This window comes from Staurois parvus, unplaced genomic scaffold (genome assembly GCF_062004578.1).
Source record: "Staurois parvus isolate SC_StPar_1 unplaced genomic scaffold, SC_StPar_1.0 ptg000021l, whole genome shotgun sequence".
In the NCBI taxonomy this organism is placed as follows: Eukaryota; Metazoa; Chordata; class Amphibia; order Anura; family Ranidae; genus Staurois; species Staurois parvus.
The window spans coordinates 6,352,706-6,377,351 of NW_028317817.1; the positions used below are offsets into that span (position 1 = coordinate 6,352,706).

Consider the following 24,646-nt stretch of genomic DNA (forward strand, 5'->3'; position numbering starts at 1 on the left):
TCTGGACTGAGGTGCTAGCTCAAAGATGGCATGTTCATGTAAATCTTGATGATTTTACAGTTCTGAGCTGTATTTCCAAATGTCTGAAACAAATCAGTCCATGTTCCATCCTCTCACCCTGTGACTGGTGACCAAGATACACTGTTGACATCTGCAGCAGACTGATGACATCATCTCAATCTAGACAAATGCACTTGTCTGGATCAAAATGTTTTAAAGTGACCGTAAAGGTATTTTTTTTTTAAATAACAACCATGTCATACATACCTGTTCTGTGCAATGATTTTGCACAGAGCAGCCCTCCTCTTCTTGGGTTCCTCACCAGTGCTCATGGCTTCTTGCCCCTGCCAAGTGCCCCCATGACTTGCTGGCTGGTTCCCAAGCTAGCCTCTGTGTGTTCATTTACACACACAGCATGGCTAAGCCCAACCCCCTGCTCACTCCCCACAATGGATCCCACTGCTGCTTCCATGTACAGTGAGGAGAGAGAAAGAGGGGAGAACCACTGATCTTGGGCACAGCCCTGGATTGAGATTGTACAGTGAGGAGAGAGAAAGAGGGGAGAACCACTGATCTTGGGCACAGCCCTGGATTGAGATTGGGTTCAGGTAAGGGGGGCGGCTGAATGCAGAAGTTTTTTTTTTTTACCTTAATGTAGAGCGCCCTAGTATGTGTATGTATGAATGTAAGTTGCGGACCTTAGATTGTATGCCCCTTGAGGGTTAGGGACTGATGTGATTATGTAAAGTGCTGTGTCAATTGATGGCGCTATATAAGTACCTGAAATAAATACAAAAAAATAAATGTAGAGAATGCATTAAGGTAAAAGATCTTCTCCCTTTACAACCGCTTTGATAAAAGGTAATAAAAGGTGTAGCTTTTTTTTAAACAAAGTAACTATATATGTATGTTGCGGCATGAGAGGAATGTATCAACGCAGATGGAGACCACTTAAGTGCATCTATGGTAAAATTTAAAATCAAATATTTGTTTCCACATTGTTTTATATTTATTTCAAGCATTCCTCTATTAGGCTTCATGTACACGGGACACTTCTGAACAATGGAAACTGACTGCTGGAAAACGTAGGTTAAAAAACGTCTGTTTAGCTGCGTTTGTATAACATGTTTATGCACGTTTATGTGCGTTTGCATTTAGAAGCGTTTTTTAAAGATAAGCACAGGAAAACCTCCCAAATGCCCAGAATGCACTGAAAAGTGGTAAATTATTAACTATTTCAGACTGTTTCAGAGAAATACAGAGAGTAGAAGCAGAGACAGCAGTATATGTTGAAATTAACTAGGTGTGAGTTGCACATTAACATTTCTTTTGTTTCCAAGGGTGCCAAAGGTGTCTGGTGGGGTGAGTCATTAAGGCCACCTGGCAGGGGTTCTTCATGAGGAATTTGACAAGCATTTTGCGTTTGAAACGCTGATAAAATTGACTGCTGAACGCAAGTTTTCTGCATTCAAAAAAAGACTGTAAACTAAAATGCCTGTAAATGACTGTAAACGAAGATGTGTACATGAACACATAGGAAAACATTAGGGTGAGCTCAGGGGCTGCTGAAAAAAATGCTGAACAGCTCCTAAACGTGAGTTTATCAGCTGCAGTGTACATGAGCCCTAAATCAGAATGGTCTTGAAGCTTGCAAACTTACTTTGTGAAGCATCTCCACTCATTTACTTTCTTGACTTTTGTAACATACATTCATTATGCCTGTGAGTAGGCACTGCTGTGTCACAGAATTCACAGAGGTGCTGAAATGAGGATTTTCAGAAGGAGGAGTCAGTATAGAAATCACAGCTTGCAGGCAACAAGGTACCATGGGATATGTAGTCCTTAGAAATGGAAAGTAAACAGCAGAGGAGAAGCTGCAAAGAATGCAGGGAATCCAAAAAGTTGTGGAAAGAGATGGCCAGCAGCACGCACAGTACAAAAGGAGATTTTCCAAGTAAGCTTATATTAAATTGTGAAATATAAGTATAGTTTGTATTGTTATTTCAGTGTCAATGTTATAAAAGGAAAGTGCATGTTGTGACCATTGATCACGTTTAGATTTTTCAGGGTGATTCTTCAGACAACCATTCTGAGTAAATGAGAGATATTTATGAACTTTTCTTTTAAGTAATGTTTTACAGAGACATTTATAAAATAATGGATTTGGAAAACATAAAAATATATATAGAGGAATAGTCATGTAATAATAAAAACACTATAACACACTAATATATACAGTACATAACATAAAAAAATACATTTCATTTTTATGTTAAGAGCTATTGCAAGGATATGATGTGTTAATCTAAGAATGTCAAGGTTGACACTAACCTGGTACACCTGGAGGTGTTTTTAAATACTTTCCATTGAAATGTTGTATTACCACTTCACATTTTTCAGTAGACTCCATTCTGCATTTAAAACAAACACAATTAATTCAATTGCTTTCATTAGCTCTATATTTTCTTGTGGTACCATAGTTTAACATCAAACTCATCTATCTATCTATCTATCTATCTATCTATCTATCTATCTATCTATCTATCTATCTATCTATCTATCTATCTATCTCTCTATCTATCTCTCTATCTATCTGTCTATCTATCTGTCTATCTATCTGTCTATCTATCTAAAACAGTATAATAAAGTAAGGGTAAGGAAAAGCTGTAGTGTTTTGTTTGTCATATAAAAAAAAGTATCATGGACAGTACTCAATTGTTTCATACCATTTAAAAAAATAAGTATATTAAGTGGTTCACAGTAAGCATAAAAATACAGAAATTGCTTTCTAAAAATACATATTATTATAGATATAAGAGTATAGATGTGTGCAGTGGAGATGCACAAAATGGTAATTGTTATTTGAGTGAGTTATTTTATTCTGTTTTATGCTAAGGCTTTGTGTAGATGGGTGCTTGCTGTGTGCCCAGGGCTTGGCTCCCGCAGACTCCATTTGAAGCAAATAGAACAACGTTTTCTCAAGCTGCACAAGGGCAGCACACCCACGATGCACTATTTCTGCCTGGAGGCTAAAGCAAGCCAGTTATATACTTTATTATGGTGTCCTCTTCTATTCAGTGACAAAACTATATCTGTTTCACTCTCCTTTTAACCATTACCTTTGAAGCTGACCACAAGAAATTGACCTTGTTGTGGAACTACTCCCAGAATACCATAATTTTTTTAAAGCCTGCAAGCATGATGCTAAACAGATAAACAGTAATGTAATGGTAAATCAATAGGTTCATATACTAAAAGAGTAGAGAATTTTCACTTTTTTCCAGTTTTGGGTATTTGTGGCTTCACCCTAGTCACTAAATTAACCACTTCCCATCTGCCCTATTGCAGAAACACAGGGTACTACAGGGTGGCACGGGTGTGTAAAATCACATATATATATGTGATTTTGCATTTCCGAGTAGGGGTCGCGCACGCACGAGCCATGCCTTCGCCCTGCCCGTGCCAACATTCTGGGCCATGGCTGTCAATCACCAGGCTCCAGCCAGTAATTACTTTCTGAAGATCATCGACGGGGAGGAGGACTGTTTTGTTTACTAACAGTCCTCCTGGCAGCTCAGGCACACTGCTCTATATGGCTGTGCACAGCACAGCCATCCAGAGCAGTGTGATTACAGTGAAACACACACACACCGCCCCCTAGTAAAACACTCTCAGCACAAAGTTAACCCTTTGATCGCCACTCATGTTAACCCCTTCCTGCCCTGTGCCATTAGTACAGCGTCAGTGTTTTTTTTTAGCACTGATCACTGTATTGGTGTCACTGGGGATGTCAGTGACACCAAGTCAGTTCCCTCCAGTGTCAGAATGTCTGCCAAAGTCCCACTATAAGTAGTTGATCACCATCATTACTAGTAAAAATTAAAAAAAAAACCCTAAATTCCAGTATCTCTGCCGCCATTTGCAAACGCTATAACTTTCACATAAACCAATTAATTTACAGGTATTGGGATTTTTGTTTTACCAAAGTCATGTAGCAGAATACATTTTGGCCTAAATTTATGATGAAATTAGATTTTTAAATTTTTTTCTACTGGACATGTTTAATAGTTTAAAAGTCAAAAACATTGTATTTTTTCTCAAAATTGACGGTCTTTTTTTTTATAGCGCAAAAAATAAGAAACGCACAGGCAATCAAATACCACCGAAAGAAAGCTTTATTCATGGGAAAAAAAGTACATAAATTTAATTTGGTTGCAGCATTGCATGACTGTGCAATTGTCAGTTAAAGTAAGGCAGCTCTGTAATGCAAAAAATGGCCTGGTCAGGAAGAGGGGTAAATCCTCAGGATGGCAAGTGGTTAAGTAAATGTTAACTCTGGAAAGTGAAAATTTTCTACTCCTTTAGTAAATTGGCCTCAATGAATAGATACTGCCTGATTTGTGCCATGTTCCAAAAGAAAAAAAAATGCAGTGCTAGCATACAAAAGGTGCCCACTCTTCCTCCTTTCTCTTCCCATTTTCTTTTAATGCAAATTTTGCTTAGAGCTGGGAGGTCCATTGGAACTTTTTTAATCTTGCAGCATAAAGCAGTATTCAACATAATATTAAACCTTCAATTTTTAAGCCCTTTCAGCAGCTGACTTAATCACATATTGAGTATGTACTGTAGCTTTTATCTTTCTATTCTTGCCCATGTTCTAGTTTAGACTGATGCCATGACTGCTACCCCAGGTTTCCTGTTTCAGGGTTACTCCTTTCTCTCACAGGGTCCTATGGAGCCACGCTTGCATCCAGTGACTAGAGCTGTGTCTCCCTGAACTATAGCATCACTGAAAGTTGCAAACTGTAAGTGCTGGGGTAAGCATTTTAACAAATAGTTTACTGAGGAATGTCTACTTTATTGTGCTCAATGTGTTAAGCTAAAAAATGCTGAAGGTTTAATACTACCCACCCTAAATCCACCCTGATTATGAGACTACTACATAAATGAAATGCATATAAAAATAAGGGGGGATGCATTCCATCCATAAATATGGTATTTAAAATTGCTGTTTTAATTGGGCTCACAATATAGGACCCACAACCTGCACTGTCAAGCCATAATATTCCAGATAATTTCACGTTCTCCGTGGCCAATACATTATATGATATCCCACTGGAGAAGAGTGCATGTCAGTGAAATGGAATACCAGTCCAAACAAAATCACTGTGGTAGTGAGAACTGGGTAAAGCAGCACTTTCAAAATGTACACATTGTAATACTGGTTTCATATTTGACTATGCTGGTCGAAAATCAGAAGTCAGCAGTTTATAGTAAATTTTGTGTCCCGTTAATACCAGGCCACATGTCACATGCTATCTACCTCTCAAAGCATACTGTACTGAGGGTACATTTGCAGTATATAAAGAAAGATATGAAGGCATATATTCCACACCTGCAATGGTGAAAGGGATAAATAGGACCAGAGTCAAGAAATAACTCAAGAAAACTTCAGCTCCTTCAGGAAAGTATCACAAACAAAAGTGCAAATAATATTTTACCAATGTTCTTGTTTGCCTTTCTCTTATTACTTTGCTGAACCAATCTGCAAAAAAAATTTAGCCTGTCTTTTACAAACTTCACACTGCAATTTTTCATTTTGCTTTTTTGAAATCATACGCTAAGTGACTGTCTTGAACTACTCTTTGGAGACTGTCTCCAAAAGTCTAAATGGAATGAAGATCTTCTGTTTGTAGCTGCAGGCGCTTGGTGTCAAACAGTGTTATGCTGCATCAAACAGTGGTGACAATTTCATTTCAATACACTGAGCGCATTTTAACAAGTAAAGGCTGTCCCAGAAAAGAATACAATATGGGAGCTGCCAAGAGTAAAAAAACCTCAATAAGATGTGTCCTTTGATGGCAGAAAAAAAGAAATAGACCAGTGAACCAAAAGTACAAAATTCACCTTTACTCATAAAAGGATACTGGAAAGAAAATGTCCATTTACTTTTTGGATTCAAAATAGTGACCTTATTTCTTCTATTACTCTCCTGGTGACTCTGAACTAATTTTATCTGAAAATCCAGAGGTACAACCAGTACACTACTATCTCTACTCTGATCAGTTCATTTTCAGTGAAGTAGCAAACTTTATAAAATAAGAAGTTAGGACAAAGTATAAGTAATTATAAACTATACATTTATCAGGTAGAATGGTGAGTACTAGAAGTAGACTATTACATATTGTTCATAATACTGATCTTTTCACTTTGATATTTGGAAAGAAACACATTTTTCAACAGAAAATAGTTTTAAATGTTCTGCTGTAGAGTTTACGGCAATTTGTAACCAAAAGGGGGTTTAAAGCCTAACTCAAGGTCCATTTGGTCCCTCACTAATTTTATTTTCGTCCCTTAGCTAATTAAAATAATAGTTCAGACTGCAATGCTTGCTTTCAATCCAAGCTGCTCCCCTCCCCAGTACTTTTTTTACACCAAAAGATGTTCTCAGCATTTTGCCAAATAGCATCATTCAACCAGGAAGACTAAGGACATACTGTTAAGGCAGGGTGTCATGGACTCACCCCCTTAGTGGGCATTACTAAGATGCCCTTCAATCATGGTAATACATGCAGAGAGAGGTGCTGTTCTTAAGATTACTTTGAAGACTAATGATGGAGAGGATTAGCAGGTCATGTGACTGCCTTAAAGGCTTCAGAAAAAGGTATAAATAGTATATTTTTTAAATAATATAACATACTGCTAGGCAGCCACCAAGGGGGAAAGAATGATTGGCTGGCAGGGGCCTAATATGAGAAGTACTCTCTTATACTTGTACAAACCCACTGTGTGTACATTCAATACTGAATATTAGGCAGATTACCCCTTTCTTGTCCCCTCTTGCAAGCATTTTAAAATTAATCTGTGGGGGACCTTTGAAGGTGTCTGTGTGCTGTTTATTTTAAGATGCAAACATTAATTTTTGTTTGCTGGCAATTTAAACAGTGTCAGTTTTTTTCTTTGTAAATGTCACTTTAGCTGTAGCACATCCTGCAGCAAGACTGAAAAAAATGCCCAGAAGATCCCCCAAAATATGTAAAAAGGTTAAGGTTTCACAGAAAATCTATACCAGACCCTTAAAGGATTTACTTTTTGGAAAAAAAACAATACATTCACATTTTCTTCAGGTAAAAAAAATGTGCATTTACTATTTTTTTTAGAAGCCTGTAAATCATTGCCCCAGCAATTAACAGATCGTTGGTGCCATGCAGGCCTCCAGCAATCTGTTAGTTTAATCTGTGTGCTCGTACCTTTTACAGTACCTCAGACAGTTTAACACTGACAGGAAGACTGAATTAACTACCACAATGCTTGACAGCGCTGTGGTAGTTCAATGAGAACTACAAGCTGACATCTGCAAAGGATGTTGGTACTTATAGTTCATTCATTCACATAACTCTGTGAATGAATGTGGACAGAGCCCCGTACAGCCACACTGATTCAAAAGACTGACAGCTAGTACAGGGAACTTCTACTGCTTTCACGGGGGGGTTGTGTGGATAGGGCAGTGGCTAAAAATGGGTAGAACATGTAAAATGACTCCAAAAATGAAATTATCCTTTAATCCCTGGCTGTTCAGGAAAGGGGTGATGAGTGTTTGCCCCCCCATCCCTCCTGAACCATACAAGGCCACATGTCTTCAACATTTCTTAGGCCCAGTATGAAAGCAAGGCAGCAAGCACTTTCAGAAGGTGGTCATCAATGGCAGCGTCCATATTCTCTTATTAAATTTCCTTTAAAAGTCAAGCTCATGATTTCTTAAAAATAAATAAATAAATAAACCCACCTCCCTGCCCCTTAACCTAATTTAAGCCTCAAACTCCCACCCCCTACACACACACACACACACACACACACACACACACACACACACACTTACTTTGTATTGAAATTTTGTTCCATACTACTTATGCCTACACTGTAACTTTCTATGGTAGCAACCTCTTCAGACGTTTACTTTGTATTGAAATTTTGTTCCATACTACTCATGCCTACACTGTAACTCTATATAGGGAGTTACTGCACAGGTGCAAGCCATGCCCACCAAGATTTTAGGTAGGAAGCTGTAAATACTGGAGAAGGCCATTACTGTCAGGAAAAGGTAGGTAGGCACCCAAATAAGGGTCCGCTATTTGTCCTTTAAACTCCTTTTCAGGTATATTAGCAGTTTGCAGTTTATCGTAGTATGGTAATCTTACAGTATATTACTGCCTTTCAAATTAGTATTTTCAATGCAGTTCTTAAATGAGGTTAGAACTTCATCCAAAACCTTTTTTCTCTAGTTTGAATACAGTGAAGAAATGTTAGAACCCATTTCAGATTGTCTTTGTTTGTTAACACGTAAAGCATTCACTAAAGTTTGTATGGAACTCAGAGTAGGTGAAAAGGAAATCTCAATTTCCACATTTGCCAACAGAAAAGAAAAAGGAAATCTCTCAAAAGGGACATGTATCCCAATGACATTGCAAAAAGTAGAATTTCCCTCACTTTGAGAATATTTCCTCTTGCATTCTATTGTGTCTGAAAGTTAGCAGAAATCTCATCTAGTAAGGGCACAAGCATCAATGAAAACCCAAAAGAGGTTACAACCCTTTCCAGCTCTAACCGATACTAGAAAAAAAAAACTTTGGACTGATGTTCCACTCTAATAATTCTATTTGAAAGTCATTATTAGTTTTTAGGTAAACATTTGGAAAGACCATTTGTTTCCCCAGGTTGGTGGCACTGTTAGTTTTCCTATACAAATAATATCAACATCCATATCAAGCAATTGCAGCTGTATATTAAAAAAGTTCTTGGCTTCCTTCTGTTAGATTTTTTTTCTTAATTTAGACCTGAATGTACATTCCAGCTCTGAACATAGCGCTTTCAAGCACAGCAAGACATTCCTTTATTGGAGCTATGATTGCTAGTTCTGCCTTATGACTTTATGTTAGGGATGCTACAAATATCTTATCTAGTTGCACACAGCAACTTAAGGTTTCCAGCAAGGCTTATTTCTAAATCTTTAGCTGTGTTTTATATTTAGTACTTGGTTACTCTAGAGTGTTTTGCAGATAAAGCACATGTTTCTATGTGCCTAAAAGTTAGCATTAATTAGCAATCTTCAAAAGATTAGCCCACTAAAAATGAATAGCCTTGTTTTTTATTATGATGTGCTGACACAATCACTGACATCTTTTTGGATGGATTTTACCTGTGATTGGGAAGGTTAAAAACCTTGTCCAATTTTAGTTGTCTTCCCTGAGATAAGACAGTGTCAGTGGTTTCTACTGGGAGTAAAACCATACCTCCTTTCTGCATATGCTTAAAGGGTAACTCCATTTTCATATGAAAATAATAGCAAATAAAAAAAAATAATAAAGTATATACAATTGTGCAAAACATCATATTGTAATTTAATGATATTAAAAATTACCTTTTTTTTTTTTCAATCTGCGGTGCTGTCATTTTCTGTAAAATGCAGTTCAATATGGCTACTCGGAGACATTCTGTACACAAATGGTGTACAGAACACCCCCCAGAACTGTTATTTCCTGATTGTGTAATTGGCTCACTGATTTTCCCAGACATGTGAACTAAAATACAAGTCAGATTTTTGGCATCCCCTGTAACAAAATGTCATTTTTGGTGAGATACTCCCAAAGGGAAATCACTTCTAAAGGGATTCAGACCTTGCCAATTTCCCCATTAGAGCCCTGCAGTTGCAGCAGCTGATTGAGAACTATGACACCTGTTTCATTTTCCTTCCCTTTGCACATGGGCACAGACACACAGCTTTTCTTCAGATTAAGAAAAGGTAGAAATCTGCAACAAAGTTTGCTAAAATCCTTGCAATGTACATAGATGACCTAGAGAGTAATGCTTTTTTTCTAAAGAAAAGTGGAGTTACTCTTTAAATAAAATTTGTCATATACAGAAATAAGCAGTGTGACGATGAGGTAATAATGTTTGATGAACCCCAAACTGAGTAGTGAGAACCAGAATTTGTACAGAACCAGATGCTACCCTCGTGTCTCCAAAATTCACAAGGCAGCAAAAAACAATCTGATTTAAATATTGTGTCTGTAGGCCAATCAGAGAGCTGACACAATTCATATACTCACCCACACTACAAACAATCAGATCAAGCAAATCAAGTACTTAGCCAAGGTCTGAGAAGCCTCAAAGGACTTGAAATTAAGCCTGAAATAAAATTGCAATGTCATAAAACCTCTAGCAGAGCCCTTAACAGGCCCTAATGTATTCTGGTCATAAATGGGTTTCATAAACCTCCATTAGGCCAGGACCTGCTTATAACTATTGTAAAATAAAAAAATGCTCCAGAAATACAGGTGAAACTCAAAAAATTAGAATATCGTGCAAAAGTTCATTTATTTCAGTAATGCAACTTAAAAGGTGAAACTAATATATGAGATAGACTCATTACATGCAAAGCAAGATAGTTCAAGCCATGATTTGTCATAATTGTGATGATGAAAAGCCCAAATCCACAATCTCAGAAAATTAGAATATTGTGAAAAGGTGCAATATTCTAGGCTCAAAGTGTCCCACTCTAATCAGCTAATTAAGCCATAACACCTGCAAAGGGTTCCTGAGCCTTTAAATGGTCTCTCAGTCTGGTTCAGTAGGAATCACAATCATGGGAAAGACAGTTGTGCAGAAAACCATCATTGACACCCTCCATAAGGAGGGAAAGCCTCAAAAGGTAATTGCAAAAGAAGTTGGATGTTCCCAAAGTGCTGTATGAAAGCACATTAATAGAAGGTTATGTGGAAGAGAAAAGTGTGGAAGAAAAAGGTGCACAAGCAGCAGGGATGACCACAGCCTGGAGGGGATTGTCAGGAAAAGGCCATTCAAAAGTGTTGGGGACTTTCAAAAGGAGTGGACTGAGGCTGGAGTCAGTGCATCAAGAGCCACCACACACAGACGGATCCTGGACATGGGCTTCAAATGTCGTATTCCTCTTGTTAAGCCACTCCTGTACAACAAACAACGTCAGAAGTGTCTTACTTGGGCTAAAGAAAAAAAAAGACCTGGTCTGTTGCTCAGTGGTCCAAAGTCCTCTTTTCTGATGAGAGCAACTTTTGCATCTCATTTGGAAACCAAGGACCCAGAGTATGGAGGAAGAATGGAGAGGCACACACTGCAAGATGCTTGAAGTCCAGTGTGAAGTTTCCACAGTCTATGTTGATTTGGGAAGCCATGTCATCTGCTGGTGTTGGTCCACTGTGCTTCATTAAGTCCAGGGTGAACGCAGCCATCTACCAGGAGATTTTGGAGCACTTCATGCTTCCTTCCACAGATGAGCTTTATGGGGATGCTGACTTCATTTTCCAGCAGGACTTGGCACCTGCCCACACTGCCAAAAGCACCCAAACCCAGTTCAATGACCGTGAGATTACTGTGCTTGATTGGCCAGCAAACTCGCCTGACCTGAACCCCATAGAGAATCTATGGGGCATTGCCAAGAGAAAGATGAGAGACGTGAGACTGAACAATGCAGAAGAGCTGAAGGCCTATATTGAAGCATCCTGGTCTTCCATAACACCTCAGCAGTGCCACAGGCTGATAGCTTCCATGCCACACCGCATTGAGGCAGTAATTGCTGCAAAAAGGGCCCAAACCAAGTACTGAGTACATATGCATGTTTATACTTTTCAGAGGTCCAATATTGTTCTATGTACAATCCTTGTTTTATTGATTGCATGTAATATTCTAATTTTCTGAGATTGTGGATTTGGGGTTTTCATGAGCTGTAAGCCATAATCATCACAATTATGACAAATCACAGCTTGACCTATCTTGCTTTGCATGTAATGAGTCTATCTCATTAATTAGTTTCACCTTTTAAGTTGCATTACTGAAATAAATGAACTTTTGCACAATATTCTAATTTTTCAAGTTTCACCTGTAGATTTATGCACATACAAATCTTAGCCTGGTGGGGTTTTTTTTGCTTCCAGGGCCCAGACCTATTCATATTCTATAAATTCTTGTATGGTACAATTGCATTCATAACAAGTGTCTACCCAAACATAATAATCAGGGTACAAGAAAATAACAACCAGGTAGGTACCAACCATGAATGTCCAATGTCAGCACACCAGAGTTTAAGAGTCACAGTCTCTAGCAGCTTAAAACCTCCTCCACCCTAGCAGAGTAAAGTATATGTGTGCCAAAAACAATGATGATTTAGGTACCAGGCATGCCTATGCTATAATGTCCTAAAGATAGATGGGACACAATAAATCTCATAAGAAGAATATACACAAAAACAATATCATGTTTGATACCTATTAAAGCATGATTTTGTTCTATTAAAACATACAAAGGTTGGGAGTGCGCATGCGCGGCCGGCGGGACGGACATGTCCTGAAGAGGCTCCGTCTCCCCGTCGGGTGACAGTGCTGAAAAGCAGCGGGTCCCGGCCCGCAACCCAGCCCAGGGGGACCCGCTCGGCACGGCAACCCTCCCAAGGTCTGATCCGCCCTGGTCCATGGCGGATCAGATGCAGCAAGTCGGAGAAATCCGACAGGGGACTCTGTCCCCATAGTGAGTTACCCGCAGGCCCGCCCATAAAAGTGCCGGGAAGCAGCGGGTCCCAGCCCGCAATCCAGTCCAGGGGGACTCGACCTGCAAGGCAACCTCTCCAGGGTCTGATCCGCCCTGCTCAACGGCGGATCAGCTGCAGCAAGTCGGAGAAATCCGACAGGGGACTCCATCCCCATAGTGTGCAACATACAGGCCCGCCCACGAAAGCCAACACATCTCTGAGGCTGCAGAGAGCACAGGGGGGCTGAGACATGAATAACAGCCCCCCCTCATTGACAAGCAGCAAAATGGTTAAAGGGGCACCCCGGCACCAGGTTCCCCCTAAAACTACAACAATTAAGGAGGCCCTGGCGAAGGCCTCCACAAAGATGGCCGCCACCCCAGCTCATGGAGGCAAGCAAGCTGCAGGGAGATACGCAGCCCTGCAAGATCCACAGCCCAGCCATCCCTGCACATCTGAGGGTGAGTCTGACACTGAAAGAGATGTCCCTGCACAAGCCCTGACGCCTGACCTCACGCCCCTAGACCTACTATCATGCTTCGAAAAAATGCTACACAAAGCTTTGAAGCAAACCTCGGACCGCATCACTGCCACACTATCTAGGGAAATCCGTGAATTAGGACAGCGCACTGCGGACCTAGAACAGAGAGTGGACGGTCTTGATGCTTCGCTTCAGACACATACTGAAGACCTTGACCTATTGCGTGACGAAAACGCAACGTTGCTGACACGACTGGAGGATTTTGAGAACCGAGCAAGGCGTTCAAACCTACGTATCCGTGGCCTTCCAGAAACCATCGTCGACGTTCAATCAACGATAACAGCTCTGTTCCAAGAGCTCGCCCCAGCTATCCCATTCGAAAGATTGGAATTGGATAGAGTTCACAGGGCGTTAGCACCACGACGCTCAGATGGCCCGCCACGTGACATCATAGCCAAGCTCCACTTTTTCCGTACTAAGGAGCAACTTCTACAAGCTGCCCTTAACGCAGAATCTTTACAATTCCAGGGACATAATTACCAATTGTTCCAAGATTTATGCCCCACAACTATCTCCAAGCGAAGGGCTATGAAACCCCACCTACAAGTACTTCAACAACACGCCATACCGTATAGGTGGAGCTTCCCCTTTGCAGTGCGATTCCGCCACCAAACCCGGGATTACACCTGCAAGACTCCTGAAGACCTACTAGATACCTTGCGGATTCTACAACTTCTCTCCCCAGCGACGCCTCTAGAGAGCGCTAAGCGGAGGTCCACATCCTGTTCGCCACGGAAGTCTTGCCCCACACGTGCATCTGAAGGTCAACTCAGCCTCCATAAAAGAGGGCGTTTTTCGTCACCGGGCCTCCCCTCGCAAGACACTATGGACTGAAATATGTCCCACGCTTTCTCTTTTTGTTCTACACGCCTAGCGGTGTACTCTCTTGTTTATGCGGCTGGTGCCCTTGATGCCATCTCTCCCTTTGCCTGTTGGATTTTGGTTGCCACATAATCTGGAGATTATCCTGGCCTTCCCTCTCTGGGCCCTATTTTGGTTTGCATTCGGGAGCCTGGGCGTTGACGGCGTGCGCTGTTGTACCTCCACGCCCGAGGGGTCGCACCAGCGCTGCTGGAGCCGTCTCAGCCTAGGGCATCCTGATTTCCTCGGTTGTTTTTTATGCTTGTTTTTTCTACCGGGACCCCACCACCATTTATTTACCATATAGCTGTCATCCTTATGGTCCACGTACGTGCTCACTCCACACTAGCCCCTGTGTTATTGGCTATTTCATAACACTTGGGCTACTATTGCTCCCTTGCTCACCCTGACTCAGGGTGTCCTTGGGAACACGCCTTTTAGGCCTTAACTGGCCTCCTACACCCCTTTCTCCATGTTACCCTTCCCATACCGTAACCCCCCTCCCTCCCCCCAACATGACTCCATGACTTTGCGCAACATACTCCGCAATGCTCTCATCTCCCACAGTAATCGTAAGGCTCCATCCCAGCTGGTGATGTCACGCTACTCAAGCCACTACGCACTCTCACCATGGGCTCGCTAACTATCCTCACCCTGAATGTACAGGGCCTTAATGTCCCACAGAAGCGTAATAAGGCTTTCCGAACCTTTGCTACGCTTAAAGCTCACGTCGTCTGTCTACAGGAAACACACTACACCCCCTACTCTACCCCCAAATTTTTCGGTCCCCGTTATCCTCAGGTCTACACAGCCTCTGCAACCACCAAACGCAGGGGGGTACTGATAGCCTTTCATCGCACAACACCTTTCACGCTACACACCGAAATCAAAGACCCGGAGGGTCGTTACCTTCTGCTAGTAGGGCAACTCCTAGATGTGGATGTCACTATTGTTGCATACTATGCCCCAAACCAGGATCCCTTACCATTCCTCTCCCACATACTCTCAGTTATAGACCATCATAAGCGCGGTACTTTATTTGTCAGCGGAGACTCTAATAGTGTAATATATCCCTTTCTTGACAAATCTCCTCATCCCTCCCCTGCCCCTACCTCTAAACACACCTTCCAAGCCATACTACAACGTCATTCGTTGATAGATATGTGGCGGGAACTCAACCCGGCTAAACGCCAATACACTTTCTATTCTCACCCCCACCAGTCATTCTCCAGGATAGATCATATTTTCATTACCACCGCCTCCTCTCCCCGGCTCCTGACATCTGAAATAATTCCAATCCCTTGGTCTGACCATTGCGCCGTACTCACGTCCATGGCCTCATTAGCCCCATCCCCCGCAGAATTCTCTTGGATCATTAATGATAACTTGCTTGCAAATCCAGCGCACTGTCTAGAAATCGAGGCCGCCCTCAAGGACTATTTCTCTCTTAACCAATCGCCTGATATTTCTCCTCTCCTGTTATGGGAAGCACATAAACCGGTACTGCGAGGGTTTTGCATTAGCAAAGCATCCTTCCTAAATAAAGCCAAAAGACAACAACGTTTCTCACTGGAACAGACCTATGATCGTTCTCATCAAGACTTCCAGGCGACCCCTTCACCTGCCAACCGTGAGGCCCTAGAGCGATCTAGATTGACGTTAGATCTCTTTCTCACGGACCAAGCGGAACTCTCACTTCGTAGGTCTAGGCACAAGTATTATACTAAGGCAAACAAACCCAATACGTTCCTGGCCCTCTCACTTCGCAGGCTGGACCAGCCCACTAGACCTATCCGGATACGCACCTCTTCTGGTAACCTCACTAGTAATCCTGAGCACATACTACAGACTTTCCATAAGCATCTGTCACAGCTTTACTCTTCCTCCACACCTTTTGATTCCACACAAGCTGATACCCTTCTAACCTCCATTTCTTTCCCGAAACTCTCAGAGTGCCAAATAGCGACACTAGAGCAACCCATCTCCCCAGCCGAAACTCTGGAAGCTATTAAAAGCCTAAAACTGCGTAAACGCCCGGGACCGGACGGTTTCTCAGCCACCTACTATAAAAAATTCGCCCATCTCCTTATACCCATACTTACTAATGCCTTTAATGCTTTACTATCTGGCCAAGCCTTCAACCCTGAAACAGTACAAGCGAACATTTCAATGATCCCAAAACCAAACTCCGATGACACGCAATGGTCCAATTATAGGCCAATCTCTCTCCTGAACATTGATATCAAATTGTTAGCGAAAATCCTTTCCATACGCCTTAATATGTGTATTGGCTCTCTAATCCATAACGACCAAGTGGGCTTCATCCCAACTAGACAAGCAGGAGATAACGTCAGACGTGCATCTCTCTTGGCAAATCTAGCCAAGTCTCGCAATATTCCCGCCTGTTTCCTGTCCTTAGATATCCGGAAAGCATTTGATACAGTTTCATGGCCATACCTCAACTACATTTTACACCGCTGGGGTTTTGGCCCACACTTTTTAACCTGGATTCTCTCGCTGTATCGAGAGCCCTCGGCCAGAATTAGGTATTTGGGGCACAGGTCAGCCCAGTTCCCGATCTCCAGAGGTACGAGACAGGGCTGCCCTCTGTCCCCCTTGCTCTTCGCTCTGGCTATAGAGCCTTTGGCCCTCAAAGCTAATCCGGATGTCAGGGGACTCGAGATAGGAGGCATACATCATAAGTTATGTCTCTTTGCGGATGACGTCTTGCTCTTCCTCACATCCCCACTGACTTCCTCTCCTTCCCTACTCCGGCTTCTTGAGGCGTTTGGCTCGCTCTCTGGCTTAATAATAAATCCTAATAAATCAACTGCTCTTAATATCTCTCTCCCCCCTACAGAGCTGGCACATCTGAAGCAGATCCTACCATTCCCTTGGTCACAGTGTCATATCCCCTTCTTGGGAATCAAGCTGACACCTAAGTTATCAGACCTTTACGCAGCTAATTACCTACCGATGCTAAACCATCTTTCTGCTCTTCTGACTAAATGGTCTTCCCTTCCCCTTGCATGGCTAGGCAGAATAACAGTTATTAAGATGTCAATTCTCCCAAAAATCCTATACCTATTTAGAGTCCTCCCAGTCCCAGTCCCCCCTCACTACCTCCGCACATTGCAGCGTCGCATCTTTTCCTACGTATGGGGCAATACTCACCCTCATATACCTCGCTCCACCCTCTATCGCCCTAAGCTTAATGGAGGCCTCGGCCTACCTGACATTAGCAAGTACTATCAAGCAGCGCATTTAGCCCAGTTACCTAAGTATCACGCAACCTCTGAAATCCCTCAATGGGTTGCCCTCGAATCGATAGAGTGCGACCCCCTATCTACAGCTAACTTGCTCTGGTTGAGGCCAATAGACCGCCGTTCTATAACCAACCCCATCACATCCCACTTCTTATCCTCATGGGACAAACTGAAAGCCCGCTATCTCCTCCAATCGCCACATAATCCCATGCTCTCGTTTCTCCGAAACCCAGCTTTTCCCCCAGCCTGGCAGACACCCCTATTATTCCAAGCCTGGACCTCTGCTAACCTGCTCCGTACACATAATTTTCTACAGAGGAATACGTTTAAATCCTTTGCCTCGCTGCGGGAAACGCATAGTCTTCCAGCTTCTGAGATATTCAGATACTTGCAGCTACAACATTTTTACGCCCCTTACGCGACAGTAACCAATCAACCAGATGCTATGTCTTTCTTTGAACGTGCGTGTTATAAAGACCCTCACAGGCGTGGTCTTATTTCATGCCTATACTCACTCTTCACTACTTCGGTTACTGCGCACCCCCCTCCCTACACCCATAGGTGGGAAAAGGATTTGGGTAAGGGACTCGACTCATCAGATTGGGACCACATCATCTTCGCAGAACATCATTGCATTAGAAACGAACTATAAAGTCTTAACTCGCTGGTACTTAGTCCCGGCGAGAATTGCAAAATTTACCCCTAGCTATTCACCCAACTGTTTCAGAGGCTGTGCGGACCCAGGAACACATTATCACATTTGGTGGGACTGCCCAGTAGCCCAAATCTTTTGGGCTGAAATTTTCACCATACTATCCACACTCAGTACTATCACTCTACGACCTGATCCAGCAACAGCCCTACTCAATCAACGCCCCCATGGCTTCTCCAATTCGCAATTCAAGCTCCTTATGCAAGTCACGATGGCGGCTAAGCAGATTATAGCGAAATCCTGGAAATCCCATACTCTAAGTGTTGCGGCTGTCAAAACCAAATTAACACAAGCCATGATACATGCAAAGGTGGAAGCCACAATTCTTGACACGATCCCGAAATTCTTGTGTATATGGACCCCCTGGGTAGAGCGCTTCCTTCCACCTAATTTTGACGAATCACTCCTCCTCCCTTGATTTGTGTGCTATGCCCCATGGGTATTGTTAATAGCCTTCATACATAGCTCATAGGGGTTGTCGTACACTCGATAAAGTCATTGTTGCTATTCCTTCTCCCCTGCCCCCCTTCCCCTGTTTGATCCCCCTCTAAACTTCCCTCCCTCTTTAATGCCCTTGTGAGCCATTACCCTGATTGACCAACGATATAATGTTATTTGTCATAAATTCTTGACTACCTGTTTTTGTCGGAAATATATAGACATTTGTATCGTGATCTTCACTTTTTCTGTTTTGTTATCACTACAATGTCCAATGTATAATGGTAATGTCTCCCAGTTTATGTTACTCTGATTTACTATTAATAAAAATTGTTTGAACAAGAAAACATACAATGGTTGGAGAATTGTCAAGTATAGTTATCTGAAAGTAATAATATAGTTTGAATAACTAGAATTGAGGGAGTTTCTAAAGTATCATAAGACATTTCAACACCCCTTGGCACACCCTCAGACCCTTTGTTATTCATAGAAGGCAAAGTTCTTAATAAATAAGATTCTGCAATGGATTGTGCTCTACCAGAACTGAAGAACAGACAAATTTTGCTAAGTATTTTCCAGTTTTAATCCTGTTTTAGTTACTGTTGCTGTTATCCATTTTGTAATACCTTTCTGTAAACGTTATCTTGTACCATTTTTCTTTTCATTAAAAGGATATTTAAAAATCAATAAGCTGACCCTCTACATTTTTAATCAGAAATGAAAGAATCCTTACCATATTTTAAAATCTGTTATCTAACTGTCTGGCATCACAATGAGTATCACAGACATTTCTGAAAGATCATAACCTCTACAACATATATTGTGAAGGGTGTGTGTTTCTGTTAAAAATACTATACCCTTCACAGCAGCTACTGCTTCGTGTGTAAAGGGTTTTAAATACAGAGTTAATTTGACCCCAATGACAATTCATCACCGTCTGCTTGTGCTTAGATTATGATGCTTCAAGCTGGAAAATGTCTGCATTGGGTGAAGCACAAACATCAGATTCTGGCGAAAACAGGGATTAGAGACTTCCACTGTTACAGGTAGAACTCTAAACTCAACGGTGTGACACTATCTTTTTTTACGAGGATGGTATTGCAAGGCCCTGCTGTGTGAGTGGAGCCACTGAGCTACACTAACCTGATGAAATTAATAGATTAGAATAGAATAGAACATTAAATAGCTCACATCATTACCTCTTGTCCAATTTTTCCTAACCCCCTATGGTAGGTTACCCTATGTGACTTAATTGGTCATGTTTATGTCTGAAGCAGAGATGAATGACCTTTTCCAGATGGTCAGATCATGAACCCATCCTTGGGTAACCCTGGCTAGCTTTCAATGTGCTGTCAATTGTTTCATCCCACTAGCATTAATTTGAAAAACAATTCCACATTTTATTAAGCAATCCGAAAGTGTATTTAATGCCATAATATTTTTTGTTTGTTTTGGATAGCGCAGAATCATAAATAGTTGTTAGTGCAACAAATCATACCGGTGCAAGACGTCTCCTTTATTCCTATTACAGTGACACTTTAAATTTTGTATTTTCTCAATTCTTATGACAATAATCACCTGGACAAATGTATAGGGTGGATCTCCCCAGCAAGGATACAAACAATAAAAAATGGTTGTTTTATAACCATTCCCTACACTATCCAAAACAAAGAAAAAATATTTTGGCTTGAAACACATTTAAATGTTAATTCTACACAGAACACATTTTATTTAAAGTTCAAAGTAGAAACATACCTTGCAAACCCAACTCCTCTACTCACTCCACTGGCATCTCGTAATATTCTAGTAGAGATAACATGTCCAAATGGCTTTAACATGTTTTCTAGTTCCTGTTCATCCATTGAGATCGGCAAATTTGAGATATATAGGTTTGTTGGGTCTTGTTCTTGTTGCTATAAGGGAATATAATAAACAGTTGGTAAAAATACATTAACCTAACACATTAATCAATATTTCTATTATTGAGTATTATTTTGTAATAATAATAAAGACTGATTATACTGTATATTCCTAGTACAACTGGTTCCCTATGACATTTATTTAAACGTGCTAAAATGTAAAATTATACATACATTCCTGCACAGGTGAGCTATAAACTCCTCCCACCTAAATTTTGGGAACTGTGAATCACACACCAAATAACTAAAATTAGCAAACATATAATATGTTTGCTAATTTTTGTTTATAAAATTTCACTTAATATAAAGCCCTAACAAAGTCCCACAGAAATAATATATAGTGCTCTTCAAAAAATGTGTAAATTTTCCTTCTAGTAAACCTTTTTGCTCATTCATCCACACACTTTCAAAGTTTGTAATACTGTGCAATCTTCAAAAATACCTTGCTTACACGAAGACCTTCACTCAAACTATTGGACGTGTGCTCACCCTTTAAAATAGACTTCTAGATTATAGATGGCCATGTTCCACCTTATTCATATAAAATGTCCAAACCAATGCTCTTTTCTCTATTTGTCATGGTTTCATTTTTGTCATGTATTCATCTCTGCTATTCCCCAATGATCCAGAGTACTGGGGCAGTTAAGCAAAAAAAAAAAAAAAACACATAGTGCTCACTGTTACCAAAACAGTGCATAAGCCTGAAAAAATTCCAATACTCAAAATTATTTTGCAGAAAATACCCATGCAGTTTGTGTCCACACATGCCTCTCTCGGTGAATGTAGTATGCTCACCCCATATCATAGACCTCTGAATGATCATACCACTTTAAATACTATCACTTCACACTCTTTTTTATATGCCAAGGGTCACAAAAACACAAGTTGCTTCAACACTTTATCTTAATCAGAAAGATAAACATGCCTATTGTTCACCAGTCTCTGCAGCAGGCTCTCTCCTCCCAGCTGCCAGCATTAGTGAACCAGTCTCTCCACACACTAACGTGATGAAGTTACCAGGGAGGGGGAAACAAAAAGCTTTAATAGAAATGATATACAGTAGGCACATTTTTAAGAGCACTACTATTATATATATTATACTGTGGGCTTTATAAAAGAGAAATTTGAGCGCTGCACAGATTATATGTTTGCTAATTTGCTTAAACATGGATTGGTTAAACATTTACAACTGGTAAAATTAACCTAAAGTCACAGTCTAGGAGTACAAACAGCACTAGCATTGAAAACAATTACTATTTAAATTGTTTTTTATTGAGTTTTCAAAAAGGAAGAAATGTGTTATAGCAATACGTTACAATATGTAAAAACTGTTTCATAAATATTTGTATATACTGTATGAGATACTTTCACAGGCCTCAAATTCTACTGACCAAAGGCAAAATTTGAATACACTGAATTATCAATGTTTGTTAACAGGGAACTGCACTGTATCTGACCACCACAAATGCTATTTAATTCATTGTTAAAGTGGAGTTCCACTCACCCTGTCAAAAAATAAAAGTCAGCAGCTACAAAAACTGTAGCTGCTGACTTTTAAAAAACAGCCACTTACCTGTCCCTCGGTCCCACAGTGTGTCCTCCGTAGTCCATTTCACTGGCAGTCCTGTATTCCAGGAGGCCAGCATCTACAGTGTGGCTCTGACTGCTTGTGGCTTCACAGCTGGGTACCCACTGTGCATGTATGAGTAGCGCTACGTTTCTTGAATGTTCTTATAGTCTTCTGGGACCTGTCACGTATCCCAAAAGACTACAGGGAGGGAGGGAGGACACCTTCTGCTTCCGATCACCTAGGCGATCGGACTGGAAGTGGAAGTGGGTACCTGTCAAATTCGAACACCCTCTCCCCCCACCCCCCAAATGTGCCAATCCTTAATGGGGAGCGGGGGAGCAGTCTTTAAAGCGGAACTTCCCCTTTTGGATGGAGCTTCGCTTTAATATTAAAAGCAAACTCCTTCATCAATTCATGTTTCCATGCTTTATTTTGCTAAGAAATCTTTTTGAAAAACACCCCCTGGCATTTCTGGCAGTGGCCATCTTGAGTAAGGGCAGATGATTCATGTAGCATTTACTTGCTATAATCCATATTCCCTTAGTTCAGGCATTGGTTGAGCTGAGAACCCTCCTTCCCCTCTTGAAGACTGCTGGGATGCATGACAAATTTGCCTAGGCACGAAAACCAGGAAATAACTGAATAAATGTAGAAAAAAAAATGTAAAACATGTAAATATGATATACTTCCCTGTCCATTTACTAATGCTAACAGCATAAGGATTAAAAATAGTCAATGTTGATTGAGAGAGTGAAGTTCCACATTAAATTAAAAAATAACTATGTTTTTTAGAGGCTGCTTATTTCTTGCTTTGTTTGCCACAGATGTACCAATTAGAAGCCCTGTGGTTCAGGTCACACACTTCTTCATACTCAGAAGTACTAGATATGCCACTCCATTTTCTCAGGGGAATAGAGCAGCAGAGGAGCAGAGGGCAGGTAAGTATAAGCAGCTGCAGGGCTGGCATTTAACCATCAGCAAAGCACAGGTTTAGTTTAAGCTATTTACATACGTTAGCCAGTCATCCAATGCCAGCCATCCGAAAGGAAAAGCAAATAACTGTGCCATTCACAACATAAAACCTCAGGACAGCGAATTAAAGTTAGATTTTGAAACGTAAACTATGTTTTTGTTGCTGTTCAGTTACCTTATCCACTTACACTCCAGAGGATTTACCCCCCTTAATGACCAGGACTCTTTTTGCTACTTGGCGCTGCACTAATTCAACTGATAATTGCACGGTCATGCAATGCTGCACCGAAACGAAATTTACTTCCTTTTTTTCACACAAATAGAGATTTTTTTTGGTTTGATCACCTGTGCGCTTTTTATTTTTAATGCTATAAACAAAAAAATACCAAAAAGTTTGAAGAAAAACAATATTTTTTACTTTCAGCTATAAAAAAATATATAGTAAACTCAAAGTTAGTTATAAATTTAGGCCAAAATGTATTCTGTTACATGTTTTTGGTAAAAAATCCAAATAAGTGTATATTGATTGCTTTGTGTGAAAGTTATAGCGTCTACAAACTATGGTATAGATACTGCAATTTACACCATTTTTTTGCTATACAGCGCTGCACTAGTTTAACGGACTATCTTTTCTCTCATAAATCCGAAACTTATAAGTATAGCCTGTTGTCCTCTCACAGGTCTTCTACATCTTGACCCCATATCTGGCACGCTTGCTGGGGAGAAATTGTTTGAATGCAAGGCGGCCAGAAAAATTAATGAGGGACTCATCAACGCAGATGTTTTGCTGGGGAGTATAGACACCTGCAAATTTTTGGTTAAGGTGATTTACGAGGGGCTGAATTTTGTGGAGCCAATCAAATTCAGGGTCACCCCGAGGATGACAGAGTGTATTGTCGTTGAAATGCACAAAACACATTATACTCTCATATCTATGCCTGGCCATGGCAGCAGAGAACACGGCATATGATAAATCGGGTCTGCGGACCAATACAACCGCAATTTATTTCTTTTAGTAATGCCCATGTTGAGGGTTAGGCCCCCAAAAAATTTAAATTCGGAAACCGTAATGAGTTTCCATGCAACTGGTCTGGCAAGGTTTGAATTTGGGTTGGCGGCGATAAATTGTTGTGCATATAAATTGCTTTGATCCACAATCAACGTATACAGATATTCCATGAAAAACAGCTCCAAAAATCAAGGAGGTATGTGAAAGACCAAGATGTACTAGACCGCTGATGTCGCCAGTTCACCAAAAGGTAGAGCGGTACTAGTACTGGCACTCTGCTGCATATGAGAGTAATCAAAATTTACCGGCAAGTGCTAACAGAGATCAGGCCTGATTCTGCGAACACTGCAGTTTTGTGTGCAATGTATCAAGTGACAGTAACCTACTGACACTGCACTTGCTGGGGGAGAAGGGGGGGTAAACCTAGAGGCTAAACGCAGGTGTTGGCTGATCCCACTAACGCTGCATTTTTGGGGGTGCTATACTAATGTGAACGCTGGTATAGTGCTGATCTGATCAAAGATATTGATCCGTTCAGTCACTATACTAGCAATGGAGGTTTATTGTGTAGCGTGGTCCTGGCAATCAAGGGGTTAAATGTGATGACTGGTGTACTGACGGGCAATCTGATGCTATCTGGGAGGGGCATGAAAACCACGGGAGCGCAAATCACGTGTATATATATATATATATATATATATAAAAATATATGTGATTTTGCGCACCCATGCCGCCCTGTAGCAGTATTTCTGCTATAGGGCGGTCAGAAAGCGGTTATAGAAGCGGTTTGTGTTACGTCGCT

The 24,646-nt window shown here is 41.0% G+C and overlaps 1 protein-coding gene across 2 annotated transcripts in view; it reads right to left on the reverse strand.

The window, feature by feature from the left end:
* RBMS3 (RNA binding motif single stranded interacting protein 3) overlaps positions 1–24,646 on the reverse strand; it is a 751,114-nt gene that overhangs the window by 177,161 nt on the left and 549,307 nt on the right. For both annotated transcript variants that reach the window (XM_089690799.1, XM_089690800.1), the window contains exons 5-6: positions 20,130–20,287; positions 2,332–2,411 (exon numbers count right to left, since the gene is read on the reverse strand). In XM_089690799.1, the coding sequence (XP_089546925.1) occupies positions 2,332–2,411; positions 20,130–20,287 (238 nt within the window). The remainder of the gene's footprint in view (positions 1–2,331; positions 2,412–20,129; positions 20,288–24,646) is intronic.